This window comes from Drosophila rhopaloa, unplaced genomic scaffold, assembly GCF_018152115.1.
Source record: "Drosophila rhopaloa isolate 14029-0021.01 unplaced genomic scaffold, ASM1815211v1 contig_178, whole genome shotgun sequence".
NCBI classification, from domain to species: Eukaryota; Metazoa; Arthropoda; class Insecta; order Diptera; family Drosophilidae; genus Drosophila; species Drosophila rhopaloa.
The window spans coordinates 1,808,700-1,831,241 of NW_025335059.1; the positions used below are offsets into that span (position 1 = coordinate 1,808,700).

General features: G+C 41.5%; 2 protein-coding genes across 5 annotated transcripts in view; one reads left to right on the top strand and one right to left on the bottom strand.

Moving 5' to 3' along the window:
• Positions 1–22,542, top strand: part of LOC108037283 (limbic system-associated membrane protein) — a 126,895-nt gene that overhangs the window by 40,429 nt on the left and 63,924 nt on the right. For 3 of the 4 annotated variants that reach the window (XM_044458944.1, XM_044458948.1, XM_044458945.1), the window contains one exon: positions 17,278–17,795. In XM_044458944.1, the coding sequence (XP_044314879.1) occupies positions 17,573–17,795 (223 nt within the window). In that variant the 5' untranslated portion in view covers positions 17,278–17,572. The remainder of the gene's footprint in view (positions 1–17,277; positions 17,796–22,542) is intronic. The other variant, XM_044458947.1, reaches the window with a different exon arrangement.
• Positions 4,556–5,861, bottom strand: LOC108037282 (odorant receptor 98a). Its single transcript, XM_017113817.1, has 3 exons — positions 5,101–5,861; positions 4,687–5,044; positions 4,556–4,627 (listed from the first exon to the last, which is right to left on the bottom strand). The coding sequence occupies exons 1-3, from the start codon at positions 5,859–5,861 to the stop codon at positions 4,556–4,558; spliced, it is 1,191 nt and encodes a 396-aa protein (XP_016969306.1).

The following is a 22,542-nucleotide window of genomic DNA, read 5'->3' on the forward strand; positions in this document are numbered from 1 at the left end:
TTTTCCAGAATTATTGCAGTCAATTGACGCGCTCCGTTTGCAAAAACTCCAGACACTCCAGATCTGCTGCGATTTGCAGTCTTCCTTCTGTTCATTGGGTTTGCTTTTTTATGCTTCCCCATCGCCTGCAATTCCTTTTTTATCTTGCAATTGCAAGAAAATATTTTCATTTCTTAAGGGCAAGTCGGAGATTGGGGGACAGAAGACAGGTCGATGCGTCACAGCGCCCAGGCTGGGTTTGGCTTGCACGGACTGGCTCTCCAGTATTCGTTCTCCGGCAGCCATCACTTGGCCGTACTTTATTGGCCTGGCAAAAGTTTTGTGCCGTCACTCGAGCCGGAGTCTCACTGATTTAAGTTGGTGCAGGAGCAACAGCATCGCAGCCGGGCCATCAGCTCAACTTCAGCTCCAGTTCTACAGCTACAGCTTCAGCTTTAGCTTCAGCTCAGCCAGCTGGCTGACTTTGAGTGACGGCAGCGGCTAATGCTAATGCCCGGACTGAAGCCAAAGTCGGGGCCAACGGCACAAGTTAGTCTGGCGCAATAGTTGCGCCATTGATTTAACTAAAGGAAAATTGATTTAATGCCATAATTCAGTGTCCGACCCGGCTAGAATGTGCCAACTGACTTTCAATCAATTTGACGCATAATTCCTGATGGATTTAATCGTAATTGATGATGGATTGCCGTCTGAGAGCGAGGCCCTCAAGTTGCTGTTCGTTGCGAGGCAACGCGGCGTATGCGTAACGCAGCAACGAAAACATTTTTGGTCGCCGTTTGTCGGCCCTAATACCTTGTAATTTATTTTCGCTTAGCTTTAACGAACACTGAACGCTGTATTACCTGGACCAGCTGATACAGCCTGCAATGGTCTTTTCATTAAGTTGCCTCACATAAATCAATGTCCAGGGGAGGGAGACTAAGGATTGGAAAAAATGGGAGCGTATCCAAAAGAACGGTTGATATCCCGCTGAAATGGCACTGTGGTCTACATCAAAGCCTTGGCTTCAGTCCGATTATTTTTAATTTTAATCAAATGCATGACACACCACCCACTCCTCCCGCTGAAATGTCTGGCTGCCTTTTATTTGACTTGGCCATTTCAATTGCCGAGCAATTTCTTAATGGCTTGCTTTCGCCCCCTGCCACTTTCTGCTGTCCTTAGATGTAAATAAAAATGCATTGCACTGCCATTTCCTGTGAAAGCCAAAAGCATTTGATGTAACTCATTTCAGCTTATGCAGCGGCCACGTGACGACGACATTTTCTCTCACCGCTTTTCACCCCTTCTCATTTGTAGCGCTATTTGTATTTGCATTTGTGTTTGTGGGGGTTTCCTTTTATAAAAGGTATTTGTAGGGTAGACGGGTATATTGTATTTGTGCAAATATGTGTGACAGGATGAGAGAAGCCTTGCGGACCGTATAACTTTGTATATTTTAGTTTTTCTAATGAAAATAAATATTTTAATTTCGGGGACATATAAAGCCAAAATGTTGTTGGCACCCTTACAAAATGTGAATAAATCAATTTTAGCTTTGGAAATGCCCAAGGAAATAAAAATAATGCATTGTTATCTTTATTGTCACCATTAAGGCCTTTTTTACCAATATTTTCAAACGTTGTGTTAATTAAATCGAATTGACAATCAATATCCAGCTACATTTACAGAGTTTAATTTTAATTTAATCAAAATGTATATATCTCGTTGAAATTGATACTATTTTATACACCACATTTTTTACTGCACTTTGTGGCAGGGGTAACTCTCAGTCGGATTCATTGGTTGCATTATTCTTTCTTTTTTTTATAATGTTAAGCTTCTCTCGTTTTTTGTGGAGCTGCAACGGCTTTTATATGTTTTTCTTCACCAAAGCTGTGTGAAATCAATGGAAGCTGTTTCACTCAGCCGTCGCCTGCCATTCTCCTCCTGCTCTCGCTTGGAAAACTGCCCCTCGACTGGCCGCGCTCGTCTGTGATTGCGCAAAGTGCGGCGTTGTCCTGCGAAAGCGTTTTATTTAAATATGTACGTGTGTACGCAAAAATATATATGCATATATGTTGTGGATGTTGGATGTGGATGTATGCGAGTGTGGTGTCAGGTAAACCGTAACGGTTTAAATCTGCTTGTCCAACACTCGGCTTCCGCCCATCCGCAATTCCTCCCAGCACTTCAGCGGCCCCGTATTCGTGTCAGTTCCGTGCAGATCGCTTACAGTTGGCATAAAAAGGGCTGCCAGCAAAAACAGCAGCACGACATGTTAAAAACAGTTTTATGCACTGCCAGAACGAGCGGGAATAAAATAAATATGCTGGCCCTGGCTGACTGCCTCAACGGGTGTGGCCCTTTGGTTTCGTCCTGGAAAACGCAAAAGTGCCCACGCTTCAATGCGTGTATCTGTCGCACCAGCCACTCCTCACCCCTAAATGCTTTAAAAAGTGATTTTTACAAGCCACACAGACACATGTACTAAAGTTATATGATAAAGAATTCCGGAAAAAAAGGCAAAAAAACATTGTAAACTACACAGAAAAAGGCAAACAGTTTTTTGCCTGAATAGTCAAGTAAGCTAAGCCGACCTGAACTGTACTGAACTGCCGATTTGCAATTTTCGGCTTTGGGGCCAAAGGGTTTTCGGGTTAATGAATGAGTCGGAATCTGTATGCTATAGTTTTCAACCACGCCAGCCCGTTTGTTGATGTTGCCCCGCCTGCAATTGATGGTGATTGATTTTTTTTTGATTGATCGTCTGATTGATTGAACGAGTTGATTTTGGCCGATCTCCACCAGCGATGATGGAGTTTGCATTGCACCATGCCCGTCAGGTTAAAAACTAATAAAAAACTAACAGCAAAACGGGTGGGGGTGAAAACCTTCGAAGCGGCTTAATTGAAAAGCGGCATGGCCTAAAAACTGAGGAGGCACTGGGGAAGTGTTTGGGCTCACCTTCGGGGAATTCTTGCAATTACGGTAAAAGCAATTCCCGACCAAACTCCAAAGAGTTAGCCGGGAGTGAACCCTTAGCCTTTGGCTTACACCGACACAAACAAGCAGGCACATTTGCCACCTCTAAGGCAGGCCCACAAATTTTTATTTAAAGCACTTTACCACGGGATCGTGTTGCTTTTCCTTTCCTTTTTCTCTCTCTCGGTTTTTCTATCTCGGCGTGTGTGTGTCGTACAATCAACTTAAACTAAGATTACAAGCACCGCCCGCTAAGCTGCTGAAAAATGTGTGCCAGCGACCAGCGGAAAGGAGGCGGAGTCGTTGCGGGGGTGCGGGGAATCCGCAAAACCACTCACCGACAGACAGACGACTCCTGCATCCGCAGGCCCTCGAGGAATACGCATGCTATTTGTATTTAAAATGGGATTTACCTGGGGTTTTGTCACTTCTTTTAGCGGGGCTTTTAATTTGATTTAATGCGTCTACGCGTTCCGCGTCCTGGAAACCACCAACATCCACTCCTTTTTTGTCGGCTGGAGACAAGGACTCCTTTTGGCCCCCCCAAGGCAAATGTTTTTGTTGTTGTTGGCCATTTGTGCGAATTAAGTTTCTGGCGCCTCAGCAAAACCAAACGATCCCCCAGAAACCAGCATAATGCCCCAGTGAATTGGGCAAGTGAAAATGTGTGTCGGAAAACTTGCCGTGCGGCGTAAAACTATGTACAAACTCAATTGCAAATGTATGCCATCACGATGCCGGCACTGTTGTTGTTTAGGGAAAAATGCAAATTAATTTTCCGCAGGCTTTTTGCTGTGGTACCCATTAAATATGAGCGCTCTGCATCTGCGACACGGCTTCTTCGTGGCATTTGCCTTGGCCTCTATTTTTGGTTTATGTAAATCTTGCTATCCACTTCTTCTTCTCCAGACATTTTGCCATCCAACCTTCTCGCTGCACATCAAAGACAGCACGAGAAAATTTTCGCTAGCGGCTAGACTTTGAACTTGCTGCCCAGGAATGAGGGTTCATGAGTCTGGAGTCCTTGCTCTCGGCTCAACCGCAATTAAAACAGATTTCTTGTTTACGATGTCCTTGGCGAATTTGAAAATCAATTCTATGCGTATTTTAAGTAATTAATTTTCCTGAATTTTAATTGACTTTGCAATCTGCCCCATGCTCCTTTTGGCTCATCTGTTTGTTTGTTTATTTACTTGTTTTCCCTTAACTTGCCCTAGATAGCCCACAAAATTGTTAGACGTTGTTTTTGTATATATGTTTCCTTTGCGGTTCGGCTAAATTGATTTTAGAGCTAAGCAGAGTGCATGTGTACTTAGGTCATTTATGTCGGTAGTTGCGTCTAATCCCTCTTCAACTTGTCAGCTTTCGGAATTTCAGCTCACAAAGGTTACCACAGAAACAGCCTAAAAAGGGATTTTTATTTGCACTAATGAAAAAATGTAATTGCAATTAATATAACTCTGCGTTGAAACTACGATTTATAAAGCTTTTAAGTTGCAAATGTAAATTACTAAAGCAAAGGCAATTGTGCTTACAATTCTCTAAATTATTCTATTCAATTTCTTTATGTGCAATATATATCTTTTGTTTGCTAATTTGTCAATCGGTCTGCAATGTTCAGTTGATTTACAAAAGTAACTACCGAAAATGCCAGTTTAGCCACCTGGTAATGAATGAAATAATTGTTCATATATTAAAGTTTGAAACATTTAGAAACCTTACCTGAATATTTGTTCCCGTGGATATGGGAAAAATTGTACCGGCTGTAAATTCCACTGACTTTTGCGAATTATATAAGAAAAATATCAATAATGACTTGTATCTTCGACTTGATCCAACCCAATCCGAGTGAAATATAGCATTCTCCAGAAGCTCACAGTCCGACTTAATCTGGTCACAAACGAAGCAGAACGGAAATGTCTGCATTATAAGGCCATTCATGTAGACCAATGTGGCCAAACCTGCCCATAAATCCGCGAAAAAGAACAGATTTATCATAGAGAGTCCCAGAGTAATGCCAATCAGAAGAAACTGGACGAAGATAGTGCGAGCGATGACAGGACGAATTACTTGAGCGCTTCTGAAATATTGATGTTTATATTAAAATCCAATTGTTTTTCCCATCTTATACATTACTCCTGAATGAGTTTGTGATCCTTGATGCAGTTGATTAAATCCTCAACATTTTCATTTTCGCTTTTGTCAGGATCTGTGCAAAGTTTCTCTACCCTCTTTATCAATAGTCTGATATGGACTCTAAGCATAATTCCGTAGAGCACAGCGTAAAAATCGGTTATAAGCGCTTGGGACACAGCAAAAACCATCAGAAAGGTCTCGTGTAGGGCAGTTATCCAGAACCTTGCTTTGCTTTTCCGCCAATCAAGAAATGGAACATAGATCCGCCAGGGTAGCACTCCCGAAAAAGCAGACGATAAAAAAGTGGACATGGTATAGCCGATATATGCACTCTGAAAGAAGAGGTAGGCCATGTTGCAGCGGACCACCCATCGATGGACCTCATAGCGTTCCTCCATTGAAGTGCATCGCTTGTCCATTTCGTTGAGCAGAGTCTTCATCTTGTGAACTCGCCACAGGTGCAACCGAAGGAATAAAACTTTAAAAGGCGTACCGACGGCGTCAAAAAACAGTTGAAAAACGGTAAGCAGTTCACTTGGACTATAGTTTTTGATATCCAAAACGCAACTGATTAGGAGTCCGAACGGCAGATAATAAACGCTCCAAGCAAAAATGAAAATTGATAAAATACCGTAGATTGGCTGGCACATTGGTATAGACCTCCAACCCATCCATGTCATTCCATACTCATAATACTGAAAAGACTCGCCCGAAGTTAAGAGATCCGTTGGAGTTGGCTTACGCAAATACTTGAAAAACATTTTCCTTCCTTGCGGTCTTCACCTTCGACTTAAACTGACGCGGATTGTGTAAAAACCCTGTATTTATATTTGCCTTGACAGTGTTAGGGATTCCAATATAATTCCTTTAAAATGCAAATGTAATGCATTTAGTTCCCACGTCGTCTACGCACAATAATCAATTATCTGTTAACTATTGGTCTGGCAATATTTTCTTTTATGTAGCCACAACAAAGAATAATTGTTATTGCATTTTTGATTACACAACACGTAGCAAGGCATTTCCAACACTCAGCTCAAACTATTTTTAAGTATTTTTATTTAACTTACATTTTTATTAAAATGGATGTACTTTGAGTCGCTTTGAACTGGAAATGAAATGATTTTTTTATAGGTTTTTGGACTAGTTTTCCATTTTGTAACGTTGTAGTACTTTATTATTTTATTGTTGCGGATTCTTAAATTAACCCAAATCTGTTTAAAAGTCGGTCAAAATGATCTGATTTATCATGGACAAAGCCCAATCCGAAAAAACTGAAACTGAAAAAAAATTATTTAACTTAGCAGTTACTTAGATTTACACCCTAGCCAATTTGGAGCATTTATGCAGTTAACCAAATCTTCCATTTTTTGATCGTTCTTATTGGGATCCTTGCATAGTTTATGTGTTGTCAGCACTAATCCATAATCCAATATATTCAAGGCCTCCGAATCCAATTTATTTTATTTAGTCCACACATCTTTTATGCAAAAATTTCCCACGCTGGCTACGAACTATAATCAGTTATCGTATAACTATTAGCTATTGAACTTTTACTTTTTTGTGGCCAAAACAAAGGATGTTATTTGTAGAATTTTTGATATTGTAATCACCTGCAAAGCCTTTCTCTGCTTGAATTTCTAATTAGTTTTCCTTTCCACACTTTTTTCCCAGAGTCGTATCACTAAATAGGAAACAGTTTTCCCCACAATGGAGCATTCAGCTTTGTAAATGTAAATGTCTTTGCGGCATGATTAATATATGGATGTGTATGTGCTTTTACATATATATTGCGTAGCCGACATGTGGGCCGTGCTGCAGTACGGATAGGCCGCCATTTCATTTCCCAGCCATTGTCTGACTTGCGTTGTCGGCAGACGCGTGTGTTCGAGTTAATTTATAGACTTATCAACACTTAATCACCGGAAAAATGGCATGGCGCATGTGTAAAACGCACACAGTGCCACGCATGTTGATTACGACCGATGTCTTGGGCCGTATATTTCAGCAGGAGATGAAGTCAAAGTCAGAGACAGAGACAGGGACCCACAACCCACAGGCTTAATAGTTGTTAGTTAGTTGTGCGTGCGATGGCTCAGCGGCCCGGACTGTTGCGCTGCGTAACACATTTGCCGTAATTTATACTTTATAGCCTGGCCAGATATGAAAAGTCTCTCGCACACACACACACAGCATAGCACGCATCACTATAGCATAATATCTGGGGCTATATTTTTTCTGCTGCTGTTCAACATGTTGACTTTTATGCCATTTTCTGCGGTTGCCAAGTCATCTGTGGTCAGACTCTGGCCCTGATATTTATGCGTGCATATAAATAACAGGGTCTCCGACTTTTTCACATACTGTGACTGATACTGCGACTGTAACTGGAAACTGGGTACTGGGAACCGAGGCTTATGTTATTAGATTTACTGCGGCCTGAGGCTGCTGCTGATGATGCTGATGCGGCGGCCATAAAACGCCTGACATTCAAATAAACCGCAAAGAGTTGACTGCATAATTAAAGTGGAACACCATGATCTTTCATCATGACTGGGCTGGGCAAAAAAAAAGTTCATTAAACTGGATCCTCCAGCCATCCAATAAGCTGTCAATAGGCCAGGACAATTGTTAACCATCACGTTTGCTGATTCCAAACACAATCTGCCTCTATGCCTAATGATTGCAACAACGTGCCGCATCCTAGCTTCCATCTGTTTTTGGTTTATTTTTTCCTTGATCTGAGCCGTGTGTGTCTGCCACTCGTCTACGTGCCCAGCATTCTAAGCCATATTGATTCAACCGGCGGGAACCTTATTAAATTTTTCGATCCTAAACGTTTGCTAATTGGTTTTATGCAGTAACAGCCCCTAACCGAAGTCCACTCAGCCAAAAGAGCCTGGTTATGGGCCTCGGTTTAGCTTGCCAGCCAGGGCCATTAAAAATTGATTTATTTTTAATTATCAGTGACGTGCGGCACAATAATAAATAAACGTGAAAATTTATTGCAACGTCAAAAGCGACGGCCGGCAACCGGCGACCTCAAAAATGGAGTGTGTGAGGCAATGTGTGTGCAGTATGTATCCGCATATATGCTGTATGTTTTTCGTAAAATATTTAGAATGTTAGAACAAAATTGTGTGTGTATATGTGTACAGCCGGGGTGGTTGGAAATTTTGCGTTGAGCTTACAACAACCAGGCAAATCGAGTTGTTGGCATATTTTACAAACACTTTGCTAATGTTGGCGCTTGTCTAACATATTTTTAGTTGCCTCTGATGATGATGTTGCCTGGTGTGGCTGCCAATGCTTTTGCTTTTGTTCCTATTATTATTATTATTGCAGCTGTCGCTCATGACCAAAATGCGAACAAAAATGCAGAAAAATTCTATTATCATGGCCATTGTCGCACCAGCCGTTTGACAACCGCTCGACCAACAACATTGTCACCAGAAACATTTTACTAATTTATTAACTAAACCAATGCCGTTCACAGGCAATGAAATGAGGCAAATATTTGTCAAACTGCTGGCCAGCGCATTTTACTAATGTGAGCCAGTGCCGCTTATTCCTCTAGCCACGTTCTGTGGAATGTGACCTGTTTCAAATGAATTTTGGGAAATTTGAGATTTCTAATGCCGCTTGCCCACGCGTACATCAGTGGCTCGTTTGCCCATTTGCAGTCGCAGTCGAGGACCGCACCCATTGTGGTTGCCCCTTTTTGTGGCCTGACGCGTTTAATGAATTTTTCATGTCATCAATGTTGTACCGATGACCATTGACCATTGCCCATTGCCCATTGCCCAGTTTCAATTATTCACCACCGCTCGCCATTCGACCCCCATTCAACTGTACTTACCGCATGCCCATTCAAATCAATTTTTGATTTGGCAGATATACATTTTTTATTCATACCGTTAAGGAAAGTTCAGGTTTTGTTTGCGAAAAATTGTAAATTTATTTTCAGCAACGAGATTGGAAGGATTTTTTCATATATCATATGGCTGGGAGGAACGCAGGGTATATTGGGTTGTAGCGGTAAAGGAAAATGTGTAATAATATTTTATTTTGTTGCAGTTGAATTTTGGGGAATTATTTTAAATTGAATTACAATTTTCACAAGGTTTTAATGACCTTATTTCATAGGATAATAATAAAATTATAATTCGTTCATGTTCGTATACACATCAATGTATAAAATATAAGCCGAATCATATCATATTACAGCTAACAGGCTGGAAATTATGATTTCTAACCCAGCTGGTAATGCATGGTCGAGACTTTTAGTTGAAGTTCATTTATACGCTATTTATTTGAGTCCCATTCGGTCGCACTATCTATGGTAAATATCGTTTGCTGATGAACGCTGCAAAACGTGGCCATATATTTTATTCACATGCCAGTTTTTGCTGCTATGCGGTAATTGATACGCTAAACTGCATAACGGAGATTATGACGTTAACATGGAAACACTAAAATGAATCGCTGGCACTGAATGCCGGCCAATGAATGGAAACGGTTGTAAAGGGTAAAAAAACAAAGTGCACATCGCAACAAAGGAAACATTTAAATATTCCGTAAAAGAAAAAATGACCAATATAATTATTATTATTGTTATTATTATTATTGTATTTCACATTAAATTTGCATGCTATCATGTAGTTATGCATTCGTTGCGATTTAATTATTCACATTATCTACTAATTTTTTAAATAATTCTGTTTATTTTGTGCTCTTTTTGTTGGCGCTGTGGAATTTAATATTTCAACTGGCGCATAGGTGATGGTTTCGATGTGTGTGTGTGTGTGTGTGCGTGGTGTAAAAAGTTTGAAAAGCAATTTAAAAATGAAATTTATGAATTGTGTGCACATAAAATGCCAAAGCCGAGCGTAGAAATGGCAATTGCTCTTTTGCCCAGAAGGTAATTAGAATTCATGACACGCTTATGAAATATCACACATACGCAGTGTGGCAAAGACGATGGTTCACACCCTCCTCCCTCTTTTTCTTCTCATTCTTCTTCTTCGTCTTCTCTCGCTCCATTTTGATTTACGATTTTCAAATACACACGCACTGTGTGTGTGTGTACGAGCGGCAATGCAAAATAATTTATGACAATGCCTTGGCCACAAAAACTGCGAATTGCAATCAAAGCCAAAAATGGCTAAGGCCAGGCCAGAAGCTCATATAAATGTCAGGCGTCTAACGATGGATGCGAATCTGCCGGGAGCTGCTCTGCAGATGCATTAGTCGGCCACTTGGATTGTCCTTCGTATCTTTGGCTCCATATCTAGCTCTTCCTTGCCCCCATGCATTCAGTCTGCTTCCAGGCAAAACAAAGCTCGACTTCAATGAGGATACTGCCTGTAGTTGCCCTCTCCCTACAACTTTTGCATATCAAATGGGTTTGCTATGTAGGTTGCGCCGTGTTTTTAATGGCGTGAAGTCAGCAGCGCGTAAATAAATAAAAAAACACCAGCAACCCAGAACGTAGAAACATCATGAGGCATCTTAATAAATTACTTTGGGGATTTTGGTGCACAATTTTTAATATTGCCAGGCCGTAGCCCAGACAGCCATACACACACCCCCGCGAATGGCGGGGGTTAAAGTGCTGGGTCCGGGGAGGTGTTCGCTCGACAGTTGCTTGACATTTCGAGTTTAATGAAATTTATGCAATTTTTCTTATTTGCCAAATGCACTGCGGCATTCGCAGCTCGCCCGCGGCGTCAGCAACACGCCAAAGTGCAATGCATCAAGCGGGTGGCTTTTCCGCGGAAAATGGGCGATAAAGCGGGCTGGGTGGTGTTGAGCTGGTTAGATGTACATAGACAGACCTGACAGCTCGGGTGTATGTGCACTGGCGGAAAAGGTCATGTGAAATCAAGGGAAAATGTTTTCTTTCGGAAAAGGAGTAAGTACTGCAGCTCGGCAAGCATAAATCCTGTTTTTTTCCGTCAAACAAAAACTAAATTATAATTTACAAAAGCTCAGTTTCAGATGTAAATTACTTTTACAAAAATGTTTCTAAAATATTTACTCATTACCATAGAAAAATAGATGCTTAAGACACGAGTGACAGTATCACAAACTAATTATATCCTGGTCCACAATTTTCCAATTGTATTTTTACAGTGCATGTGTGACTCATCATTCGCAGAAGTAGGGATAAATTATTTGCACAGCACTCATATCGCGGTTTCCCTTTGTTTTGCTCGAGAGAGAAATTATAATTTAGGCATGAAACTCAATACTTCGGTTTCCGTTGCGTTTTCTTCAACTTAATTGTCCAATTAAGTTTGGTGCTGGCAACGTTCGTGGTGGGCCGAATTTAAAGCGCAGCCGGCAGTATTAGTACGTACTTGTTGCCAAAGTTCATAAAGGTGGCCATCGTGCCTAATGATGATTATTTCTAGTTCATTTTCATTTAGCGCTTTTATTTTTTTTTGCCCACCCAGCTACTGACAATGAGGCCGGGATGAAGAGTTCGGGGTGAGGCAGATCCGACGACATTATATTTTCATTGTTGGTCAGCCAAGCGCGAAGGCTTTTGGGGGAAAGAGAGAGCCATTTCCTTCGCTCGATCCCGCTGCCTCTGTTTTCAGGCTTATGCTTTCAACGGATTTTGGCTTGGTTGCCACACAAAATGAAACAAAATGTCGTCAGAGTGTCATTTGGCTTCGAAAGGACCAGTGGAAGGACCAAGGACCTGGGATAGAAGCAGGAAAGAAAGGAATTGCTGCAACTTTGCCTTTAGCTGACGGTGGGGAATATTGGCGGGTAAAGAAGCGCCTAATGTGCTCCAAGCTGCTAAAGACTCGGCAGTCGAGTTAATGAAACCAATAAATTAATTTTAATGATTGCATACACACACACATATATATACACACACACACACATACACAGGATACATTGAAGCGTGCAGTTTGCTGCGTCAGGTCCTTCGTTTTCTATCTCTCTCTTTCATTGGGCGTGGCACTCGCCATAAGTAATTGACAAAATCTTAATTAGTCCTTGGCATGTCCATTGAATGGCTTCTGTTGGTTGTCGAGTTTAATTAGCGTTAAATATTTGCAGCGTCTTGAGTTTAATCAAATTAAAAATACCATCCCCCCTAGACGAACAAAAATCAATGCCTGCACGCTAGACCGCCAATCAATTAGACGTTTAATCAAATTTTCATTAACCTTCCGACCGATTTCCTTTCTGGCCAATTAAAAAGCCAGTTCAATTGTTTGCCAGTGTGTCAACTTAATCATTTTAGCGCATTATCCTCTCACGTACACGTCATCACCCCACATACATATATCCTGGCCGTTATCCTTGCCCATGGCCCAACCTTCAATGTGCCAGAGTGTTGCTTGCATGGAAAACAAACCGTAATCAGTTGAAGAGCCGAGTGCGCTCAAGAATTTCCACTTGCACTTGCCAACGGCCACTTGGAGCTATAAACTGTGAAGAGCTCTTCCGGCTACCAGCAGCAGCATCCGGATGCGGATGAGGCAGCTGCCCCATCGAGTGTCCTTGAAATCGAATACATCTGCAGCAGCTGCTCCTCTGATCCTGTGCTCCTGCACACAGAGGAAAAACTAAGCTGTCTAACTGGTAGTTGGAAATTGATGATTTAAGAATGCGAATGATTTAATTCCTTTACTGATTGGTTTTGTTTTAATTGATCTCTTAACAAAATATAACCACAGTAAAAGAATGCTAAATTGCATTCATAAACAATTTTATTTTAGCATCAGAAGCTACATTAACTCACCATTATATTTGAGCTGCCCCTTACAACAATTTTCTCAGTTTTTTTAAATTTTAAGGTAACTCTAGACTAATGTCTTTCAAGACCCTTTTTTTGCATTGGAAGTTCAATATAATGATTCAAAAAAGTTGATGTGTGGCATTGGAAGTAAAATCTTGATTGATTGGTCATTAAAATTTGGACATGAACAAATATTGTTGGAACTTAAAGCACTTTGATGATATATTGGTGAGAGTGAACTTTGTATCATTTTATAGATGAAAATTTATGGATTCAAATTTCAGTCCAAGGCAGCGATAGGTTTTATCCTTGTCAGTATGTGCGAACGTCGAATAAATGTGCATAATTCGGAGAGCAGGTGCATCAACGTTTATGCTACATGGTCGAAATTGCTTTAATTAAAGTTTGAGAAGGACAAGGGCTAAATGGGACATCGATTGCCCTGGAAACCTTTGGCCCGCTTATCGGGCTAAACCTTTGGGCTCGTTTTGCTCCTGTTGCCATCTCTGCTCGTGATTTGGTCGCTGGGTCGACAGCTCTGCGTTGTCAAAGTGTCAAAGTGTAATCATGCTTTGTGCGAGAGAAGCTTAAATTAAATTAATTGACGGCCACTTGAAGTAAATTAAACTGGGCCCGAAACGCTTTTATTTCAGCCGTGGAGGCTGCTGTTGCTTTTTCTCTTCCTGTTGCCATCGTCAATGTACTGCTATTAAAGAGATTACAAAGGGTCAAAGGGATACCAGCGATTGCTCATAATTGCGCGACGCCTGCGGCCAACCATCGAATGCCTTTTCTGCTCCTTTTTTCCGACTTTTCCCAGGGCTTTTGTTGCGAAAGTGTCATTTGCGTTGACTACTGCCCGAAAGATTCTGTGACAGAGCATTTGGATGGCAAACTAATTAAATTTTGCTGGATGCGCTCCGACGGCCTGAGTTTGTGTGGCGGATATGGGCAGCCAAATTGGCGCCGCAAATTGGTAATTACCCTGGCTGAAGTGCATGTCAAACACGTAAAAAGGCGATGGAGAGCGGCAAAGAAAGCTACCAGTTTCTAGCTGCCAGCTCCCATCTCTGAACAATGTGCAATTAGCCAACGACAACTGAAACTGCAGCTGCCACTACAAATATATGACACTGGGAAAAAGCTCATGCTTCAATTAATTTCTAGATTTAAGAATGTTAAGCTGTGAAAGGCAATAGCTTGTTGAATTATAAGCACTAGAAATTGTTTGACATTTTGTTGTATTATGTTGCACACTTTAAGACATGGAGATTTTGGGAAGAAACAATATAAAATTCTGGACGCTAGCAAATAAAGGTAGAGTTTACATTTGAGAACTCAATGTTTTCTTTAAAGACAACTTTAAAAAATTAATCTAAAAATGTATCACTTATGGGATTTTGTATAGAATTTTTAATTTCGTAAGGTTAGTTTAGGGCTTAAGTGTGAATTTCACACAATTTTTTCTTCTGTGTATTGTGAGCTGCATTAACACGACACTGCGGCGATGACAATCAAGCAAACGATGCCGTCGACCACGCAAAGCAGCTGACGACGCGTGTCCTGAGTGTCCTGGCTGTATCTGTGTGTGCCTTAGTGTGTGGTTGTGGGTGTGTGAGTGGCCTTTGGCTGCCTTGTGGGCGGGGGCGTGGTCAACTGCAGTTGAGCTGCCTAATTACTTGTAAGTTGGTGAATTTGCGGCATGGCGTTTTCGGGGGCCCGGCAACTAAATTGAATTTGACGTGCCAGCAAGCGGTCAATTGCTAACGAGTCGCACCACCATTCTGCACCACCAAATGGGGCGCCAGTACCGCCGGAAGGTTACTGATGCGGACTGTGGACTACAGACGAGTGGACGGACGGATAACGTCGCGTGTCCGTCGTTTCCTGCTTCCTGTGCCAGCGCAACTTGCTGATTGCCGGCGTGTAATTATTTTTTAAGCACTTTGTCTGCCCGAGAAATTAGACCTAACTAAGCCAATCTCTTTTATTTCATTTCGGATATATTTTTTTGTGTGGTCCTTTTTTTGTTAGCTCGGTTGCATTTGAATAGCGTAACGGGAGGAAAAAAGAAGAGGGCAGATTTGGCTTTTGGGTCACACACGGCGGTCGGGAATCCTTGGCGCGTATATCCTCTTGTTGCTTGGCTTTCATTTTTCGGTTGCTTTGTCCAATTAGCAACTGTTTCGGGGGCTACGATTTCATTTCTTTTATTGTGCTCGTTATCCTTTTTATTTTGTTTCGCTGTCGCTGTCGCGGTCTGTACTCGGTTTCAGCTTGTGCAAATTTGATATCCTTGTTAAGGCAAATTGTTGTACAATTATTCCGACTTCGGCTTCGCCTTGGCCCTATCCTCCCCTTTGGAAGCTCTTTAATTCGACCATCGAATCGAATCGAATCGAATGATATTTATATGCTCCACAAAACGTCATAGTACCCCCTCATTGTCATTGTCCTGCGCCAATATTGTCGCCCTTTCGATTATTTATGATCTTTACTTTCGAGCGAGTGCTCCCCACGGGCCTGTGGCCAAGTTTTAGTAGTCATCGTCCTCGGCTCGGTAATAAATTTATGCTTTTTTATTTCCTCCTGTCATAATTTTACCCACAAATACAAACACACACACACACGAAAAACGAGATGGAGGGTGGCGATAACAAAATACTTTGGCATTTTTCCTTCGCATTCTCGAGTTCCGCCCTTGAGTTGCTTCACTCCTTTCAGGACATCCTTTTACCCCCTTCTCAGTCTGTCTAGAAATTTTCCAATTGATAAATTATTTTATGGCAAATACACAAATTTTCTCATACGCACCCTCACTCTTTTGCGTTTTTGTGTGTGTGTGGTTTTTGGTTGTTGCTTTTGCGGCCTGGTTTTTCGATTTTCATTTCGTGGATTCTTGAATTCTCATCCTCGTGTCCTGCACATAAAAACCGAATACCCGTAATGCTTTGGGTACGTAATATCCTTGTGTATTTTTGCGTATTTCCTGTCCTAGCCTCTTGGCCGAGCGGTCACTCAATTCTCTGCTTGTCATCATCATTTTCTCTGCCGGATACTTTTTTGTTTCGCCCCAAACACATAAAATCAATCATTTTTCTGCTGGGCCGTCTTTATCAATATTTTTTGTGATGCCTTTCATCAAAATTTGTTGGTTATCTTGTTTTTTTGCCGGTTTTACTTCATCCGGTTTTTTTTTGCTTCCCATATCTGGCAAGAGTCTTAGGCTGAAACGAGAACAAATTCGAGTCGATTTATAAAGCATTTAGCTTGGTCTTGCTTTCACTTTGTGCAAGTCGGGGTCCTTATAAATATGCTACATTTATTTTAATAGAATTGTTTATGAGCCCCATATTGGCAGCGCCGGCAGTCGGCCTAAAGCTCCATTCTGTGGGTTCCAGCAAGCGCAACTGCCAAAACATGTTAAGTAGAAAAATTGTAATAAAAGAGCGCCGAATAAAAAGCCATGCGAAATACACACACGGATAGTGGAAAAACCGCGCCAAATCAAAGACAACAAATCCAAAATGCGCACACAATATTTTGCGGGATTATTTCAGTTGGCTTGCTGTCACTGCAAGTGCGGTGGGGGGGTGGTAGGGTTTTCAGTCCTGTGCACTATCCTGGGGGGACCAAAAGTTCGGGCTACGATCCAAATTTCTGTTAATTTGGCAGCTTGTCCTGCGTTGGCAATTTTTTTTTGCCTGGCAGGCCTGCCTGCCGTCGTTTATATTTTTTTACGCTCTGCTTGAGTTTTATTCGCATGCGGAAAAAAGTCGAAGAAAACTCGAACATATACGAATGTTCGTATGTGCACAGTCAAAAAAATATATAATTTGGCCAAAACTTGTCAGTTAGAACATAAAAAACGATATTTTTACACATAAAACAAATTTTTCTAATCATTTAGCTAATAAATTATGAAATATCAAAGAGATTTATGAAACAATTAAATAATTAATAATTTTCTACTGAATTCAATATAATGTGCGCATTTTTTCTGAGAGAACTAGTCATATAAAATGCGTTAAAGTTTGAAGGTTAAATATTTCTTTACTTCAATCGACTTGTTCTAGGCAATGAAGAGCTATTTTAAGACTATTTAAAGACAACCTTTGCATTTATTTGAAGAAAATCTTAAAAATATGGCTATTTTTCTTTGAGTGTATAAGGGTATCTCACTCTTGGTCGCCTCTATTCTGTGTGCAGATATGCAAAACGCTGTGCGCACATAAATTTTAGTGCTGGGCCACGCTTATTTGCATAGGAATTATGTATTTGGGCATGGCGGCTTAGCTGCATTACACAGGGCACCAGCACACAGATCTGGACACACACAGAAATACAAGCACACACACACACTCTCTGTGGTCATGCAGAAAACTAACGCATATCGTTTTCCTTGTATTTTGCAGCTATAAATTTACAACGCCCCAGGAAAATGCATTGCAGCAAAACAAGCAATTAAAGCAGTGCAGCCCCGCAACCACGAACCGAACCTGTAGGTAGTATCCTGCCGCTGCCTGCTGTGCTAAAAACCTATTTTGAATAATTAAAATTCCGTAAGTGCTGCAGTCGAAGACGTCGACAAAGGCGAAGTGGAAGTGGCAGTGCAAGTTGTTGGAAAACAGAAAGAACCAGGGTCTGCCATTGCTCGCAACACAATCTGCGGCCTGCAAATTCGTGTGCAGCAATGGAATAATTAATTCAATGCACCTGACCAAGCCGGCGAGCAGCAGAAGCAGAAGCCGAAGCAGAATCGCTTACAAATTCGAGCGTCCCAGCAACATCAACAGCAACAACAGCAACACCGGCAAAATGGCCGCCGAAGCGAGGACAATTAGCCAGCCAGGACATATCCGCGATCAGCGCAAGGTTATGCCCCACATCCTGCTGCTGGCCATCGCAGTGGTGTCACTGCAGTTCGAGAGCGGTAAGTTCAACCAAAGATAGTTGTTTATCTTATGTTATGGTCATCCTATGCATCTGGTACTGCCAACTCACCTATTTAATAGCTAAAGATAAATTAATGGAATAGAGTTGAAATTACAATTTTTAATATAATGTATATAATTTTTACAGGATTAAAAATTATTTATTTATTATTTACACCTAATCCAAAATGTTCTTATTGATAGCTAGAAAAAACCAACATTGCAAATATGCACTCAGTGTTAATATAACCACTGTTAGTGTGGGATTTTCCATCTTTGCTAATCCATGGCAGGCACTACTGATCACAGTTTGGGGGCCCTTGGCAATTGCAATTGCAAATTCAATCGCGTGCAAGAGGGCTCAGTCAATCAGCGGGCCCAGCCGCAAAGCCATTCAATTGACAAAGCCACAAATTGCGGCACGGGAAGGTGGAGACTTCGCTCGATGACGTCGAGCTTTGTTGGCCGGCGAATTAATCTCACGGATGAATATTTCAAAGCGAAACTTGAGCAATTAATTTCGCTAATTGCTTTTCTTCGCCTCGTTTTTGTCTCAGGACGAGGCCTTTGCATTTAAATGCCCGGCAGTGGGTGCATTTCAAGGACTCAACTTTTGCCTGTGCATAAACTCAATCTGACATTTATGCGAATGTCCACGGAATCAAATAAGAGTAATGACATTGCCAGCCAAAGGAGCCCGGCAGCAGGAAGCATCTAGCAGGGCAGTGTCTTGGGATCTGGCCGAGTTTGGTTCCTTCAACGAACCAAACTGGGGATGCGGCGGTGCAATGTCCTTTGGCTACTCAAACATTCCAGTGGCTATTAGTATTCATATCTTGACTGAACTAAACTGAAAGCTTAAATTCCTCTGGCCATTCGCTCCTCTTCCTTTTTGCGGAGGGACTAGTTTTTGGGATTCCGTTTTTATCTGCCAACGTTTGCATGAATTTTCATTTCGTGCTAGAATTGTTGAAAAAGATGCAATTAAATTTTAGGGCCAGGGGTGTCGGGAGCAGAAGAAAAACGAGGACGGAAGCTAACTTCGGCAAGCCGAAGTTTTAATACCCTTGCAGACTTTGACGAAATTGCTAAAAGTGAAAAAGTAGCGAAAGGAATAAGGTATACATAAGTAAACTAGATTTGCATCGTTTCAAGTCAATTGCTTTTATATGCAAAATGTCATATACAAAAGGGATACTTTCGCAGCCTTTAACAATTTTTCCTATCTCCTTTAAGATATAGACTTCGAGCGGCAAGCGCTTTTACCCTAATCAGATATGCGTAAATAAATAAGAATTGGAAAATTTTATGTTAGTAGCTTACACACTGCGCGAAATATTCTAAAAAACATCTAATTTGGACCGATTTCACCCTATTGTTCCTATGGGAGCCATTGGATATAGGCGTCCGATCAGCACGCGCTTTTACCTTGACGAAGGGTTGCATAAAAAATACGATTTGAAAAATGTACAGCAATAGCTTTTAACATCGCGAAATATTCTGAAAACATTAAATTTGGACCGATTTACCCTATTGTTCCTATGGGAGCTATAGGATATAGACGTCCGATCGTCAGCGCTTTTACCCTGATCAAGGTACGCATAAAAATAAGATTTGGAAAGATTTATGTCAATAGCTTTTACACTGCGCGAAATATCCTAAAATCATTAAATTTTAACCGATTTTACCCTATTGTTCTATGGGAGCTATAGATATAGACGTCCGATCGTCACGCGCTTTTACCCTGATCAAGGTATGCATAAAAAATATTTGTAAAGATTAATGTCAATAGCTTTTACACTGCGCGAAATATCATAAATTCTTGCAAATATATCCAATTGTTCCTATGGGAGCTATAGGATATAGACGTCCGATCGGGGCGATTTTCAAACTTGATCTGCGTACATGTTTTAGGACGATTGTGAAGTTTCAGATCGCTAGCTTTTAAACTGAGCTCGCAAACGGTATTGAAACAGACGGACAGACGGACAGACGGACAGACGGACAGACGGACAGACGGACAGACGGACATGCTATATCGACTCCCTATTGATCCTGATCAAGAATATATATACTTTATGGGGTCGGAAACGTCTCCTTCACTGGACCAAAATTATAATACCCTCTGCAGGTATAAAAACCGAAGGAGATGTAGATGGACGTGGTCATGGACCCGGAGACGAATGCGGGAATCAGACGACGAGTCAGATATAAAGTGCATTTATAGAGGAGGGCGCGCAAAAAAGCTCAGCACGAATTTTCCAAGTCCCTGACAGTGTCTCAGTTCCGTTTCATCTTCTACCCCCCCCTCGACACTGAATTTCCCCGCGGCGACGCTTCTTGTGCGGTTGCAGCTGCCGTCAGTGGCAAGAACGCATTATTAATTTATTTTTCAACTTGCTAGATGAATAAGCAAAGAGCAAAAATGCTTCTCGATTGCTGCTTTGGATGCAGCCAAGCAAAATTTCCCAATTTAAACGTCGTCTCGCTCGGTTCGAATCCAAATCCGAGACCGCTTCAGTTCGCTGGGCAGGGCAGAGCTCCATTGTCAGGTCATTTTGCATGCAGCTTTGGCACGGGTTTGAGGGTTTAACACAGAAGGGCAACGTGTTTCGAACGGACTTCAATCTGCTGTCCATCACTGTCTTCGATCGTGCTCGGACGAGAACCGCAAAGGAAATAAAATCCAAAAGTGAATAATGAACCGCAAATAACTTCACTTTGTCCGGAGCTCCCGCTCCCCGAAAATTCCCAGCTCCCGCCGATTTCCTGGTGTTTTTCAATTGCTGCAGGACGTTTGTCTGGCGCACTGGCAAACTGCGAGTGTCAGTAACAATTAGTTTTGGCTTGTAGTCCAGTTAACAGACGTTTTAGCTCTGTTTTCAAATATTTGCATTTGCGGTTGTCAGACTGCAGTCGACTGCATCCCGCCCCCTCTCATTTCGCTGGCTTTGGTTTTTATTCCGAATTTTTCCACAATTAATGAAGTGCAAAATGGTTGCCGAATGAGCTGATAGAGTTTGCATTTGCCAACCACAAATCTCCTTCATCTTCATTAATGTTGAATATATATTGTGACATAAATCACACAATCAAATTATCTGCATCCCCCATTCGCCTCGGGGGAAAAACAGATTTGGATTCAGCTGTCCGACTCAACTAATCAATTTGACATAGGTAAGCTGCCACAGCAAAACTTTAACCCGAAACTTTGGCTACTCGCATTTCGGAAAAGTTGTTTCACCCCCCTCCCCCAGTTAGATAACACTTTGCACATACACATACACATGTGCCAGTGGGTAAGTGATATTTATTAACTGCATGGACCACAACCCAAATGCAAATAAATCAGACATCAGGCAGTGCAAAACTTGGTTAAAACAAACGATAATAGGGGCAATGCCATTGGCAACTGAGCCGGAAAAGTTGCCAATGTTTAGGGGTTTGGGAAAAGCAAAATAAACAAAAAACCACAAAAAGGATATTGACGTGTGACGGGTATGAGGACGAGGACGCATCGAGAGACTCTTGAGGCCTACAAGTTGATGGCATTGCAAGACTGAGTGGGTGGGCGTTCATCCATCACTCTCGGGCCACCCCTTCCCCCTTTTCCACCACCCAACCCTCCTACTTTTCCACTTTTCTTGAGTTTAGGTGCGGCGGTGTCAAGTATTTGCACTTGAATTGCGCGCTAAGCAAAATTTACGCGCATTTGTTTGTGCGACTCCAGAGAATTTCCCCGTCGCGTTCGAGGCTCAAGTGAAAATCGATGAGGCGATGCCTACATGTACACAGAAAAATCAATCATACTGATGAGCTATTCAATCAGCATATTTCTCTTTCCAAAGATTCAACGACATAATATTTGAAAAACGTACAGGTTTCTAAATTAACATTTTTTTAAATCTGAATTTTTATACCTTAAAAAATATTAAGTGCAAGTACAATTACTTAACTTTTTGACTCGATTTGATCGGTTCATGAAATATTTTATACTATTCTTTCTTCTTGCTTGAAAGGTATTGTAAAGTAGTGTATCGAAGTATACAAATTTTTAATATTTATTATTCCATAACAATGCTTAAAATTTTATATTTTATGGGAACACTTTTTAAAATTATGTCTAAATATTTATAATGTCATGGAATTATGGGTTACAAATTTAAAAGCAAATGAACTCGCTTACATTTTTGTTGTGTATGCTAAAGGACGTTAACATTGCTGCTTGGCCACAATGTTTTCTTTTCCGCCTCCGATTCGCTTGGCTTTTTATTGGTTTCCTTCGTTTTTTTTTTGGTTTGTTTGATTTGGCTGTTGTCCTGCTTCTGGTGTCATGAGCAAAGGAGCAGCATTTGAGCAAACAGACTAGACCTGCCAACATACACACAAGGACACACGGAGAGGAAGGACGAGACACTCAATGCCTTCATCCCGGGCACATATTGCTTCATCTCTCTACGTGAGGCTGCCGGGCTAGGCATCAAGTCTGTCGACAACATCAACGTCAACGCCATCATCTTAACCAGCTCGGCTCCAGCCTCAGCCACCAGCTCCATATCCAAATGTTTTCCTGCTCTACAACCCACATCCCATCTCTATATTCCATTCGCTATCCAGCTCGAGCTCCGTCATTATGGGCTTCGGCTGGCACTTCACAAAAATGCACACAAAATCCTCAACTCTATCTCGTCAATAACTTAAGTGCCAGCCAGGGCTCTCAGTTCCTGTAAGAACCCCCCACAGTTT

Coding starts and splice junctions, on each gene's coding strand:
- LOC108037282 (XM_017113817.1), bottom strand. CDS start 5,861: ATGTTTTTCAAGTATTTGCGTAAGCCAACTCCAACGGATCTCTTAACT. Junction 5,045..5,100: donor GATCACAAACTCATTCAGGA/GTAATGTATAAG, acceptor TCAATATTTCAG/AAGCGCTCAAGTAATTCGTC. Junction 4,628..4,686: donor CCACGGGAACAAATATTCAG/GTAAGGTTTCTA, acceptor ATTCATTACCAG/GTGGCTAAACTGGCATTTTC.